The 15,075-nt window shown below is 40.7% G+C and overlaps 2 protein-coding genes across 7 annotated transcripts in view; both read right to left on the bottom strand.

Moving 5' to 3' along the window:
- The window catches only part of LOC104429606 (disease resistance protein RPV1), a 45,107-nt gene that overhangs the window by 3,761 nt on the left and 26,271 nt on the right, over nucleotides 1–15,075 (bottom strand). For 2 of the 6 annotated variants that reach the window (XR_005549817.1, XR_005549818.1), the window contains one exon: nucleotides 14,670–14,930. The exons of the other annotated variants lie outside the window; for them this stretch is intronic. The gene's annotated coding sequence lies outside the window, so the exon portion shown is untranslated. Of the gene's footprint in view, nucleotides 1–14,669; nucleotides 14,931–15,075 lie in introns of those variants that run through there. 6 annotated transcript variants of the gene reach the window in all.
- LOC104438578 (disease resistance protein RUN1) lies at nucleotides 204–5,718 on the bottom strand. Its single transcript, XM_039309944.1, has 5 exons — nucleotides 5,093–5,718; nucleotides 3,663–4,815; nucleotides 3,249–3,536; nucleotides 1,446–3,166; nucleotides 204–1,199 (listed from the first exon to the last, which is right to left on the bottom strand). Exons 1-4 carry the CDS (start codon nucleotides 5,716–5,718, stop codon nucleotides 1,685–1,687), a joined length of 3,549 nt encoding a protein of 1,182 aa, XP_039165878.1. The 3' UTR covers nucleotides 204–1,199; nucleotides 1,446–1,684.

The following is a 15,075-nucleotide window of genomic DNA, read 5'->3' as shown; positions in this document are numbered from 1 at the left end:
GCACAAATTCGTCACTCTGAGTAGAGCCAAAAGCCAAACTATAGTTGCTCAGAAAATTTCAAGGAGCTTGCGTGGCCAAAGGCTGTTTGCTTGAAGGGAAGCGAAAATATATAAGTAGGGGTGTCAAAAACCGAATCGAACCGAAAATTTCAGTTTTCGGTTCCCTTCAAAATAATATAAAGCGTCTGTGTGGCCAAAATCTCTTAATGACAGACATACAGTGATATTCAAGATGCTTCAATATTTCTCGTGAAACAGTAGATATCCGTACTTTACATCCATATCGGACGACATATTCTAAAGGATAACCTGAAAGCACTCTGCATGTCCTCTCTCCAAAAAGAAGAGTTTCCATGTCTTTTCACTCTCTCTATATCTAGTTATGGTGTACACGTACTTTCCTCAGTAGAACAGAAGTTTAAGATGACAAGATGACCCTACGATGCATTCCAGTTCCAGTCACATCTTGGAGGAGGCTTCCTCAGGAAAATCACCCACGGATCACCATTCTCAGTAGCAAAGAAGAAAGAGAGAAAATGATCGTCACAGAACAGAAGCATGTAAGTTCTTCTCCTTGTCACATGGCCAAATGTAGTATAACAAGCTTGAAAAACACAAAATGAATTATTTTGGCTTTCCGGAAGTGCTAACATCATATGACTGTCCCATAATAAGCCTTCGAATAAGAGAGCTCGAGCATAATGGATAATGCAAGCACAACAATGTTTGATGGAAAAATGCAGTGCCTGATTGAAGTTACATGCTATGGACTCGGGATTGGTTTACTGATTGGAACAGATATGAGACAATGATTACCCATTTGACACTCGTTGCAACACAGACACGGGTAGGCGAAATGCATTGTTCTTACTACTTTTTAAGTTACCGGGACATCACCCGGATTGAGAGTTAAAACTCTGCAACACTGCAGCTGCGACTCCCCTGTCAATCTTTTAAGCCACAGCCCGAAAAGGAAGGAGCAGCATGCTGACTCCACGCATCCGCACTCGAGTGCCATCGCATTATCTTCACAACGTGCATCCACCGGACTTCAAGGCTACAAATCTCCCATTCAAACAAAAGAGCCAGCCATCTCTCCTCCTCCACCAAGTAGAGTCTTTGCCCAATCATCATTCTGATATTGAGTATTCATCCCAGCCCACACAGTATATTGCTAGTAAATCTGTCCCCAACTTCTTCTGAATGACAAAAACGAGCAAACAATGAAGAAGTTAAAAATGCCAAGAATGTTACATAATTCCACGCACAAGGCACTGGCGAATTGAATTATCTAATATCAACTTTTCTGTTGGTAATTTTATTTGAATTCTGTGCTCCAGTTACCGTTTATGCATTTCTTTTTTCACTAAAAGAAGAGAAAATAAATGAAAGAAATGAGAAATTAGAATCGAAAGCTGGCAAGAGATTTCAAAGCACAAACTGGCCTGTACAAGCCCCCAAGGACGGGCCTACCAAGAGAGAAGTTCCAGGCCCACACGATGTGGAGAGGACATTGCACAGAAATTTGACTGCAGGCAGTGCCTTAGGCGAAAGAGAAGAAGACCGACTGGTGCATCATCTATCTTTCAGAAAAGCCTCCAACCTTTTATTGAAGTTGGAATCGTTTTTGAAGCAATTTCCACAATGTTCTGACCATAGGTGCAAGCAACATAACTGCCGACTATTATTCTTCTGGGAAATTGTACTTATCGATTTCAAATGTATGATTTGTTTGATCTGGTAATCCGGTCAATGAACAGCAGTTGTCTAAAGTAAGCTTTCTGAAACGAGTCAAATTTTCCAGCCCATCAAGTGTCCGTACATTGCAGTCTGATATTTTCAGAAGTTCCAATCGACTCAAATCTCCAAGACTTATAGTCTCCGCAATCTCTGCCAAGCGACAGTGTTTGAGTTCTAATTCAGACAGACCGCTAATCATAGAAAATTGTGAATCTTCAATCTTACAGTGCTGAAGGCACAATACTGATAAGCTAGAAGGTAGCTGTCGGAGGTCAAGCAAGTCGAAGTAGTGCAAAACAAGTTTTCTAAGTTGAAGTTCACTGAAATTTTCTGGTAGCGTGGTTATTTTTAAGAGGCACAACTCCAAGATTTCTAGATTCTCTAGTCTTATTAACCATCCAATTTGTGGTGGCTCAGAGGAAGACTTCTGCATTGGATCAGTAGGATAACCCAAGTTATCACCCAAGTACAGCTCTTTCAGGTTTCTCAAGTAAGAAAGGTCTGGCACTGTCCTCAATTTTTTGGATCCCCAGCGAAGAATGCTTAAACTAAACGGAAGTCTTTGCAAAGCCCGAAGTCGGTCACATTCACTTAAATCTAGTTGCTGGAGATGAGAGACCAATGAAACGGGTTTTTGGTCACAAAACCTGCCATCACTCCAGGGTAGGCCAGAAATCTTCGTAGATGATAATCTCAAAATTTTCAGAGAGGAAAATCCTCTGATATCACAGTGAATCTGCCCCTTCAGATTACTGCATTGCGAAAGATCTATCTCTTCCAGCTTTTTAAGATTTTTTATATCTTTGGGGAATTCTCTTAAGTGAGTTCTCTTCATCTTCAGCACTTTCATATTTTCCAAAAACTCGACATGCCTAGGTAATCTAGCAATCTTGGTGCTTGATAGATCCATGACTTCTAGCGACTTTAGATTCTTAATGGAATAAGGAAGCTGAGATAAATTCTGACAATTTCCTAGAAGCAGGCTCCGAAGTTCCTTTAAGGATCCAATAGAGACTGGTAGGCTAAAAATAGCGGCACCATCCAGTCGAAGATGCAAAAGAGATTCCAATTGGCCAATAGAGTCTGATATATGAACCAAACTTTTACATTGGCAAGCGCTCAGAACCTTAAGTTCCTTCATGGAGGCTTGTTTGAAATCAATCTCTTTAATGGCAGTTCCATCAATCAGAAGTTCTTCCAAAGCTTTCAAATCACACAGTTCTTGCGGCAAGGCTGTGACGGATTTGCAGAACCTAAGATTTAAGGAGACTAATTTTTCTAGATTACCTACCAATTGACCAAATCCAGGTAACATGGAACAACGTTCCAGGACTAATCTCTCTAAATTCATCAAAGCACGGAAGTCTGGAAATGCATTCAGACTTTGACAGCTACTTAGGTTCAAAACTTGCAATATCTTTGCCTTCTGCAAGAAAAGAGAACAGACAAGGTTCAGTTGATGTTAGCTATTCTAACAATCCCAGGACACAGACAAAAATGCACTTTACCTTCAGGATTTGTCCCCATACTTGTGAATTTCCAGTGAACTCACTGTGAGATAGATCAAGAATGACCAGTTTCTCCAAATGGAAAATAAGTAATTCAGAGATCTGGCTGCACCCTTGCCAATCAAGCCACCTTAAATTTGAAAGAACATTGTGAGAACTCCCTCCAACAGTAGCCTGGTCCAAACTCAAGAACCTCAAGTGCACTAGACGGCTAAATCCTTCAGATCCAATACATTCCCCTTGTCCCTTATCAAATGTGAGACCAAGGGCTTCCACCTTTATAGTACTCTGCAAATCAAGGGAACGGAATAAATAGAAAGGAAAGCCATTCACACTTCATTTTGGGAAAGAAAAATTAAGGAAAGGCAGTATCTTCAAAGATTGTTGAATGTGCTTAAACTAAAAAAACCTTACGCTTGAAAAGTATAGCTGCTCTCCCTTAAGCGTGGAAAGTGCTTCTTTGTGATTCCATAACCTACTGCGATTGTGAGGCTCATAGGAATCTTCTTTCCTAACAATTTCCCTGCCAAACTCTCTTAGTTGATCATGCATCCATATTTCATTATTTTCTCCTATTTTGACCAAACTCATGTCACGGAGAATCATGATTCCGCTTAGATCGTAGTCATATGCGTGCCACATGTATGGGGGAATTCTCTCATCCGTTCCAATGAAAAAACATGCTATATCAAGGAATATATTTTGCGTGTCTTCATCCAAAGAGCCATAGCTTAACTCAAATAATTTTTGGACACGATATTCTGGCTTCCTTTTTAAGTTTTCCAATTTACGTAGCCATTTTTGGCTGTCCCCCTTATGCTTATGCAAGTATGAAGCTGCTAATTCAATAGCCAAAGGAATGCCTTTGATAGTGTCAACAATGTCTCTGGACAGAGAATCATACTTATCCTTTTCTTCACGAGTATACCCGCCAAAAGCATGCATGTGAAAAAGTTTAAGAGCTTGATGAGTCTCCATTTCTCCAACCTCATACTTATCAGCCATTCCATCTTTGTAACCATCAAGAACATCACTATTTCCAACTGTCATGAGAATCCTGCTTCCAGGGCCAAACCAACTTAGATCCTTGACTAAATGTTCGATTTGGTCAAAATTATGCACATCATCAAGGAGAATGAGAACTTTCATTCCGCTAAATGAACTTTTTATGACATTAGTCATTCGGTCAAGGGTTCCTAGACTTTGACGTTTCTTCCTTTGGAGGTCTGAGATTAATTGTTCTTGTAGGCCCTTGAGTCTATCGGATGCACCATTTTCTCGAATATTGGAAAGAAAACTACAACGTTGAAAGAGATGATGGATTTTGTTGTACACAACCTTTGCAAGGGTAGTCTTGCCAATCCCTGGCATGCCGCATATTCCAAGTACACGTACATCTTTGTCATATACTCCGGTTGCCTGCTCATTGACATAGATGACACCAAGCTTTTTCATAACCTCCCGTACGTGGGGTTCCATGTCCACCAAACCGTCCCTCACTATTAAATCATTCATTTTCAACACCTCTAGAACATATGAGACAATTTCCTCTGTGAGTTCACCATAACTGCCAAATGTCAAGATGAGAATAAGGGATCATGATGAGATTACAAAATTATTAACAACAGTCTATGAAAATTAGAAAGGAAATAATCCAGTCAAACCGTACCAAAAATTGACTGATAAGGACAATGCGGTGGGCAACAAGAGGGGCACGGAAAGCACACTTACCGCATTATCAAATCTAGGGCCATCCAATTAATGATTTCAACAACATTGTGCTTCGCCAAATTCTCATAAAGCTAAAGCCAATTACATTAAAAGGACAGGAAAAAGTTTATTACCCTTTGCTTGAATTCTGCAGATCATACCCCTTAATCTCAGCAATCTTTCCGAGAGCCTGCTTCCATTTATCAATGACCTTGCGGTCAATTTTACGGTCCTCGTGATGACGGAAGGACTCCCCAACTCGTCCACGTTGGTTTTTTAAATCAGTGGGGCTAACATCATAGAAAATGGGCATGATCAGTTGAGCGTCTTCTTCTTTGCAGTCCACCATTTGGGCCAGCTCCATGAGACAACTCTTACTCGATGCATAATTCTGGGAGATAATAGGTATTGATATCTCGGATTGCTTTATGGATTGAACCAATGCAACAGGGATATCTTCTCCAGGATCAAGCTCATTATCGTCTCTAAAGACAATGATCCCTGCATTAGACAGTCTGGTGTAGAGGCAATCTGCAAATCCCTTGCGAGTATCAGGACCTCTAAAACTCAAGAACACTTTGTAATTGATTCTTGGTGGGGTAGAGATGGATGATGGCGCCTGCGATGACGATGGAGGCAGCTCCGTTGCCGCAACCACCGCTGCCGCCTCCACCGCTGCCGCCTGTGCCTGCGCCACCTCAGTCACTGCCGCTGCCATCCCCACCTCCACCACTGCTGTCCCCACCTCCACCACCGCCATCACTGCCTCTGCCTCCGTTGCCGTCGCCGTCACTGCCACCTCAGTCACTGCCGCCACCGCCGCCCTCGCTGCCGCCTCCGCCGCCTCCGTCGTCGTCGCCTCCGCCGCCGCCGCCTCAGTCGCCGCCACCGCTGCCTCCGCCTCCTATTACAAGTTGCCACTTCGTGTTGGATAATTTCCGCAGAGTAGCAAAAGTAAAAAGTGAAGGCATAGGGTCTTCTTGACTACTAGGATGTTCTGATCCGAGACTATAAAGTTGCTTTGGAAAGAATAAAGAAAAACGAAAGCAAAAGGAAAGGAAAACAGTTGACTCCATTCGATCGATAGTCCTCGCACAGATGATGCGGATCTAAGCATATACCAGCTAAATCAATCCTTGATTGCAGTCCAAAGAAAGAATGTGCACTGATGATGCAGATCAAAGCATATGCCAGCTAAATCGACAGTCCTCGCACAGACATAACCCAAAAAAAAAAAAGCAACGCACAAACACGGGAAGCGGAACTGACCGGCCTTCTCCTACTGCGTGAAAAACGCAGGCAGCCGCAACGAGGCACAAACGAATAAGGGGCCATTACCTCCCTCTCTCGCTCACTCGCCGACGAGCTCTGGCCTGCTCTGCATAAGCGATTCCAGGTTAGCAGCCGCGTTGACGGGAAGGACTTTTTTGCGAGGAATACACCGGACGACAGAGATAAAAACATTAAAAAAGACAGTCATAAGGTCATCTTTTGCTCGACTGGAAAGTGGCGTCCGTCCTGTGTCACCCCCTCTCGTCCAACCATACAAAGACACTCGTCAATTCTTGGTCCTGTGAAAAAGTATCAAGGCACCTTTTGATTTCTTCAATAATTGATGCAAGAGAAATTTCAATTCATTGATTGTCTTTGGGACATGCGCAAATCATTACCTTAAAAATTAATTGAATATATCTTCATTAAAGATATTTAATTAGTCCTTCTAGATGTTGATGAGATCTGAAAATTGCGCAATTCTACACATCTCTTGATTATGCAACTACACATCTACCCCAAATTTTAAGGTTCTGCCATGTTCTCTCCATTTGCTTTTTTTATTTTCCTTTTTTAATAAGGCTCACACAACAACTTAGAGGGGTGAATGGGTTGTCCTTAATCAATTCATTTTTTTTTTCAAATAAACTTTGGCAGAAGCAGAAAATATCTATGCATGGCGGGTACTTCTATCAAACAAATAAAGCGTTGAGATTTAGAAGGATGCGAGCAAATTTACAATGATCAAGTCATCAACCAAAAAAAAAAAAAAAAAAAAAAAAAGCTTATATTAGTCTATGGGTGCGTTTGGGAGTAACTTTGGAAGGGGCTTTGGGCATCAAAGCCCTTTGGGCCAAAAAATGAGTGTTTGGGAACTAGCTTTCAAGTCCCTTAATGGGAAAGCAAGTCTTGGGAAGGCTGAAGTTTGGCCCAAGGCAGCCTCGGGGCTTGGCAAGCCTCAGGCTGCCAGGGCTTCGGCATTCTCGGCATCTTTGGGAGTCACTTTGTTCATTTATTTTTTCCAAAATTATCCTCACGAATTTTTTGTTTTTCCTAGGTGCGTGCCCTTGCATGAGCACTGTTCATCTTCTGGGACGCCGCGAGCCTTAGGGTCGGACGACCTCCGCCGAGGGTCCGCCGGAGGTCGCGGAGTCGGCCGGAGGTCGCGGGTCCTCGCGGAGACCCAAATGCTGGTCGCCGGGAGGTCGCGGGACCTCGCGGCGAGGTCGCGCGACCTCCGCGCGACCTCGCTGCGCGACCTCCGCGCGACCTCGCCGCGCAACCTCCGTGCAACCAGATCCCGGTTGCCGGAGGTCGAGCGACCTCGCGGCGACCAGATCCGGTCGCGGACTGGTCGCCGCAAGGTCGCGCGACCTTCGGCGAACAGTCCGGTCGCGCGACCTCCGCGTGACCTCTGCGCGCAACCGGATCCGGTCGCCGGAGGTCACACGACCTCTGTGCGACCGAGATCCGGTCGTGCGACCTCCGGCGACGCGCGAGGTCGACCAAACTGCCTCCCGCGACCCGGATCCGGGTCGCCGGAGGTCGCGATGGCGTCGCGCGACCTCGCCCCCCCGATCCGGGTCGCCGGAGGTCGCGACGGCGTCGCGCGACCTCGCTGCCCGGATCCGGGTCGCCGGAGGTCGCCGGAGGTCGCCGGTGGGTCAGCCCTTTGCCGGTCAATTTATTTTTAATTTTTCTTTTGATAATTTTTTTTACAACAAAACTCCTTTGCAAATGTAATTCCCCAAACACCATTTTGTTCAAAACACTTCACAAAGGGCTTTCAAAGTATAATTTACCAAACACGGTTGCATTTTGAAAAACACCTTTAAGTCAAAGGTCTTTTGCATTTTCCTAAAGACTTTCCTCAAAAGTGGTTCCCAAACGCACCTATGTCCACTTTCCCGAATTAATAGCCTTAAACCAAGTTGGTGTCCACCAATAATCTCCAGAATTTTACATATAGAAGCAGGTGTTGCTTTAGCTCAAGAGCTAATAGATAAATTTATGAAATCGCAAGTGCCTTTATTTACAATAAGCAAGAAAGCGCTTTTAGAGAAAATCACAAATACAAACAAATACATTTTGTGAGCACGAGAGGAATTCAAGACAATGAGAGAGCAAGATGACTTTCAGAAATTCCTCCAAGTCCTCCAGCAAGCTTTGAATCCTTTTTTAAAGACTTCCGATCTTCAAAGTTGCCGTTGGGACACTCCCCAAGTTCATCCAAGAGTGGATGGTCAATTGCCGGCATGCAGTTTGCCCACATAATATGCTTCCCTTTGACAAAAGTGAGGTTTCCCTAAATGGATTTTTCCACCTGTGTTCATCATTTGATCCTCTGGCCGTTTGCATAAAAAAACGTAAACTGCCGCGATTCAACTCCAGGCTTTCTACGATGAGCCTCTAGACTCCGAAACTAGTCATTTGCCTCTAATTTGAATTTCAAATTAATTCAAAAGAGGTCTAGGGTTTCTTATTCAGGTAATAGAAGCACTTGACACGTCTTCTACTCGAATTGATAGTAGGAGCTGCCTCTGCCGACAGTTCTTCCAAGGTTTTCACGCTCTACGCTGAAATATGACTGTTTACCCCTATCCTTTAGTCATTTCAAGCATATTGGCCATCTTCCTTCTCATCAGTTGTTAATCTTTGCATGGTCCAGTCAAGTTCCCATGAACTCCTAGCTCTACCAGACTTGTTCGCCTTCTACTTATGCTCATCCAACTTTTAGACACCGTGGCTCCCAATATCATATTCGTCCTTGATAATAGCATAGCACTTGACATGATGTGCATCTAATAATGAAGCTCTTCTTAGTAAATGTTAGACTATTTTGCATCTTTAAAATAGCTTATGGAGGTTATCCCAACAATTTAAGTTAAATATGTAACCCTCTTCAATTTTTTTTAAAGAAAATTAAAATTTATACGACTATTTCCGCACCGTGTCCACAACTTTTACATTAAACAAGAAAACTCCTTATTCCACTTCTTCTACAACAAATTACAGCCACGAGAATAACAGTTCTTGATAGTGGGGCTACAACAAATTACATCGTTTGTAATGTCGCCATTGGAGGATTTCCCTTCCCAACAAAAGAATCGCAAAAAATAGGTGCTTTCAAGAATCCATTGAAAACGAAACCTGAATTCCTTAGCTGTGAAATGTGTTAAAAAAAAAATTCACATCAGAGAATTAGTGTGGAATAGAGAAATTAAATTATCTTAGTTAACCCGTAACTTATTAATTTGAACTTTTGAGTAAATGTAGATTTAATTAAATATATTGACAGATTTAAACTCGGGATCTCTCTTGACGATTGATGATTTTCTTAGGTAAGCATATCGAAGCGTGCTAATGTAGCAACACCTTCTTCCTTCAATTTAGAGAATGAAATCAGGGATGAAGGTTGGCTTATTGCGTTGAAAAAAATATTTATGTAATGTGGTGGACAGGGTCGAACTTAAATTTCATTAGCCTTTAGATAACAAAAAAAAAAAAAAAAAAAAAAAAAAAAAAGTAAATCTAGTCTATTATTGGAAAAGTAACACGCGTCCCCTGACATAGTCGTAAAGGTTGGCTTAGGGTTAGGGTTTGTGGATATGCACGAGCGTGAATGTTGAAGAGCGAAGCGGACCTACCACTTTTGGAAAACAAAAGCAGAAAAGAATGACATACCTGCCTTTGAGTAGGAGTTAAGTTGAGGGTAATTTGGCCACTTTACTTCAAAATGCTACAGATTAGTCACTTGCAAAAAATTAATTTCATCCTCTCCATTTGTTCGGTGGAAAATGAATTATTTAAAAAATATTTTTTCGAAAATAGGAACTTGTATTATATGAGATAATTAATTAATAAAAATATTTTCATTATCAATAATAATTTACATCTAAACATTTTTGTGTCTAAGGAAAATATTCTCAATTCATTTATTTTTATAAGTAATCGAGTAATCATTTTTAGAAAAATATTTTTTAAATCATTTTTTTCAGCAAAACAAGCACACCGATAAATTTTAAAGGTATGCAAAGGAACTGGTATCGGAATCGCCCGGTTCCCGATTCCAAGTGTGGAACTATCCACCAAAACCCAACGGTAATATAATATTTATATTTAATTTTTAAGAAAATTTTCCAACAAAAAAATTATGAAAATGAAAACCCTAATAGACACCCATTGGCCGAGTGCCTATCTCATCTTATCCTCACCTCACTGGGTTGTCTCTCTATTCAACGCCCATCGACTCTCAAGTTCAATGCCCGACGACTCATTGCCTCAACTCTCAACTTTTAATATAAACACAATCTTTTTACTAATCTTACAATTAAGAATATGAAAGTTCTTTGTTTTTTTAATTTACTTTGTCTTGTTGTAAAACGTTGCAATGAATGCGTGAAACTTGGTGAGAGGAATTGTACCAGACCAATAGTCTGAGAATTGGAACCAACGAGCAATTCCCAATTCCAATTTTTCGAAATCAAACTTTAATAGGCAGTTCAAGAGTCTAAGGTGAAAATTGCCCATTGGGACCATGCTCATCCCTAATATATTTACACAATCACCTCCTTCGGGGTTTTGAAAGGAGGATTTACCTCCGAAGCAAGAGCTGAACAGTTAGGATGCCCCATATAATGTTTGAGGAGGTAGTGGAGAAAGTAGGTGTGGATAGCGAAAACAAGAAGTGGAGGCAAAAGGCCGACTGGTTTGACTAGAATGTCCTAGCACGAGACAACAAAGTTGCTCAAATTAAAAAATAAAAACAAAAGAAAAAGATTTGGACCTTGTTCGATCTAAGCTCATTAACGAGGGAAAAATATCAAAAAAATCTTAAACCTATTATAATTGTATCAATTCAATCGCAATTTTTTTTTTTTTTTTTGCCAATTCAATCCTAAAATTTTTGTATTTATACCAATTCAATCCATCTAGACAATTTTTGCCGGCTGACACTGATGTGGATGTCAACCAGTGCTAGCCATCTAATGAACACTAACATAGATAATTATTTATTTATTCTTTTCTTTTATCCTTCTTTCTTCTTTTGGCCAACAGCCGTCGTTGGGCAAGGCCCCACCAAATCTTGGTGAAGGTCGGCTTCACCCAGCCATGGCAAGACTCAACCTCATTCAAACATGGTGAGGTCCACCCCTGCCGACCGCTAGCAAGGTTGACCCTCGCCATGGCTAGGTGAGGTTGGGCCTCTAGCAAGGCCTCGGCCTGATATTGCTAGTATGAGTACCTAGAGGGGGTGAATAGGTGCCTAAACAATTTATCGATATACGGCGATTCTTAACAAATGATAGAAAGTAAATTCTCTCTTAATTAACAAAATGAAATACGATTGAGGTAGAGAGAGTGAGGAAGAGAAAATTGAACACAAGATTTATAGTGGTTCGGCTTATTCCAAGCCTACGTCCACTCTTCCGCACCGACGACCCCACCTACTGGATTTCACTATGATCAAAAGAGAGTTACAGCACGGCTTTGCCTTGATTCCATAGTGTAGATGTTTTTCCACACCTCCTCAAGGTCTCTCACAAATATAGACTCTCTTTTGTATACAAGTATTCACTCAAAGGATTTATCTAAACAAATAGGAGCTTCAGACTTTGGAATTCTTCTATCGCGCACTCCTCGAACAACTAAGAACATCTTCCTTATATACTCCTTTATGCCATCATACCCGTTGGCACTTACCAAAGGAGTTCCTCCAATCTACCCGTTGGACGGAATCAATTAGGAAGATTCTTCGAGCTATTAAAGGAACGAGTTGATAGCCCATCAATCATGTTCGCCCATACAATCAGGATCTCGGTTTCCATAAGTAGAACCTTCCAATAATATTTAGACAATCATCGAATCTTCAGTCATTGAATCAATCTTGATCAAAGGATTACGTACGTCTTCTCCAGCCACGAGATCTTCTCCGGATGATAAGGATAAATCCAACAAAACATCCAGGTTCGGATAACCTTTCTTCAACGGATTAGAGATCAATGAGGATAGACTTTGAGTCTTGAGTCCATGTCCTAAGTCTTCAGACTTTAACTAACGAGTCTGCGACCTTCGGACTAGGCCCGATGGAAACGTTTTGTCAACTTCAAAACACTTCACGAGGATTTCTCCAACACGGCCAACCATGGTGAGCACGAGCCTCGCTCAGCAATGGCGAGGCCACCCTTGCCAATGGCTGGTGGGGGCGAGTCTCATTGGCCCTCACCTCTATTGACTAGCCAAAGAAAGAAGTTAGAAAGAGGGAAAAAATCGTAATAAAAAAAATTAGGATTAATACTCTGAAAAACTCCAAACTGGTACATTTGTACCTCGAACTATTTTTTTGACCACCAAAAACCCCAAACTGGTATACCTTTGACAAATTTACCCCAAACTAGTACACTTATGATAATTTTATCCTCTGTTAGTTTTCATTAAATTTTACTATCAAGTTATTAAGTTAAATAACACGTGACAATTGACTGATATACCAATTTAGGATCTTACGCTCCACAATTGACTGATGTATCAATTTAGAATCTTACGCTCCGTTTGTCACATTTTACAATTTTTGTGATTTTTTAGTGGTATTAATCCAATTTAGCGGAGGGTATATTTGTCACAAATTTATCAGTTTGGGGTTTTTGTGCAGTCGAATAAATTAGTTTGGAGTAAATTTGTCATAAATGTATCAGTTTATGATTTTTTATGGTCAATCGGGGTAAATTTGTCACAGGTGTATCAATTTGGGATTTTCATGATAAAAAAAATAGTTTGTGGTAAATTTGTCGCGGGTATCTTTTGGTTTGGAGTTTTCGAGTATTAACTCAAAAAATTATTAATATATCGTCCATGTCAACGTCTGCCGGTTAAAATTTACCAGATGGACTGAAATGGCACAAATGCTAAAAGTTTAGGACTGCATTGGCCCAAAATAATTTATAACTGAATTAGCATAATTATAATGAGTTTAAAACCTTTTTGATAATTTTTCCCCTTGATGATATCCTCAGAAGGAGACGGATCCAGCCGATTTGAAGAACAAATCAAGATAAACAAAAAATGTTCCAGTTAATCCTTTATCGCCGTCCAAAGAAAAATTTGCACCGAAGGTGCAGAGCTAAAGCACATACCAGCTAAAATCAACAGTCCTCACGCAGACATAACCCCCCAAGAAAAAAAGACTCAAAGATGATGACCTTGGGCATGGCCCGCGACATAGTCGTAAGCAGAAGTTGGTACCTTATTTGAAATATTTGATGGTATTAACCGTTTAGGATTTATATTTCTAGTTAACTTCCTCGTCTTCAAGCAGACTCCCTTAGATTCCGAGGTGTTGTCGTTCACGCAAGGTTTGGTCGATTGGAAGGAGACTTTGACCGTACATGTGTTCAAACCCGACTTTCTTGGATTGAGCATAGAAGGCGGAGAAGATGAGGATTCTTCATATCATTGGAAAGATAGCCGGCAGAGAAACAGAGCAATGTGGCTCTGGAAAATGTACATTTAAGGTTTGCTCGTTACGGTGTGGTCATCCAAATCGTGCTCAACCAAAAAAGGGGTGCTTTTTAAGGGTATTTACATAGGATTAATACTCTGAAAAATCCCCAACCGATACACCCGAGATAAATTTACCTCAAATTATTTTTTTATCACAAAAATCTCAAATTTGTGTACTTGTGGCAAATTTACTACAAACCAGTACACTTGTGACAAATTTACCCTATGTTAGTATTCGTTAAATTTTACTTTTGTTAAAATTATTAAGTTAAATAACACGTTTTACCAAATTTGAGATTTTACACTCTATTTGTCACAGTTTATAATTTTTGTGATTTTTTGTGATATTAATCAAATTTGGCGGAGAGTATATTTGTCAAAAATTTACCGGTTTTGAATTTTTTATGATCGAATAAATTAGTTTGGGGTAAATTTGTCATAAATATATAAATTTAGGGTTTTTTATGGTTAGTCGGGTAAATTTATCACAAGTGTACCAGTTTTGGAATTTTTCATGGTAAAAAGATAGTTTGGGATAACCACCCGTGGTGGCGGCATCGTTGGTTGGGCGTAGGTTCCTTTCACAAGAGGTCCTATGTTCGACTCGCGGCGTCGTCAAGTGACTTACTCGGGGCAGCAAGAGGGGCAGCAAGAGTAGTGGTGACTCTACTAGTCTTCCAAGATTTACTCCGCCGCAAAGTGACGCACGGGTGTTCCTTGGATCACAAAAAAAAAAAAAATAATTTAGGATTAATTTATCACATATGTACCGGTTTGAAATTTTTCAGGTATTAACCCATTTACGTATGATCACCATCAAATACTATTTCTTAAGATATTCAAGCTGTGGAAATATTGCCGGCCACGGTTTATTTGACTTTGGATTCTTTTGGAAAAAGGAAGGAGACGATCAAAATAAGATTTATAAGGAAATTGAAATGCTTTACGAGGGTTGAGTATTGATATTAATTTGAATTGGCATTGGGTGACAGATTGAAATTGGAGTATAGCTTCATATGATTTGAATTTTATTGTTTCAAATTTCTAATGATACAAGCAAATGAGCTATGAGTGCTTACCAAGCCACATTTGTTCATTTGTAAGTTACCGAACCAATGACTTAGCCAACGATCCATCATCTGCTTGTGGGTTTTTTCTGACTTGCTCTTGTTCTCGCTTATTCCCACCATCCTGGACGACCTTCCTCCATAATAATCAAAATGCAACAATGCAACAATTTTCTTTCTCAAGTTTCATTTCCATTCAGTCTCATTCTAATTCACCAAACATAGGCAATAAGGAGAACCATGATCCTAATTTCACTCAGCTGGTTTTACTCCCTATG

Source organism: Eucalyptus grandis, chromosome 3 (assembly GCF_016545825.1).
Source record: "Eucalyptus grandis isolate ANBG69807.140 chromosome 3, ASM1654582v1, whole genome shotgun sequence".
NCBI classification, from domain to species: domain Eukaryota; kingdom Viridiplantae; phylum Streptophyta; class Magnoliopsida; order Myrtales; family Myrtaceae; genus Eucalyptus; species Eucalyptus grandis.
The sequence above is the reverse complement of the archived record's forward strand: the minus strand, read 5'-3'. Positions and strand labels throughout refer to the sequence as shown.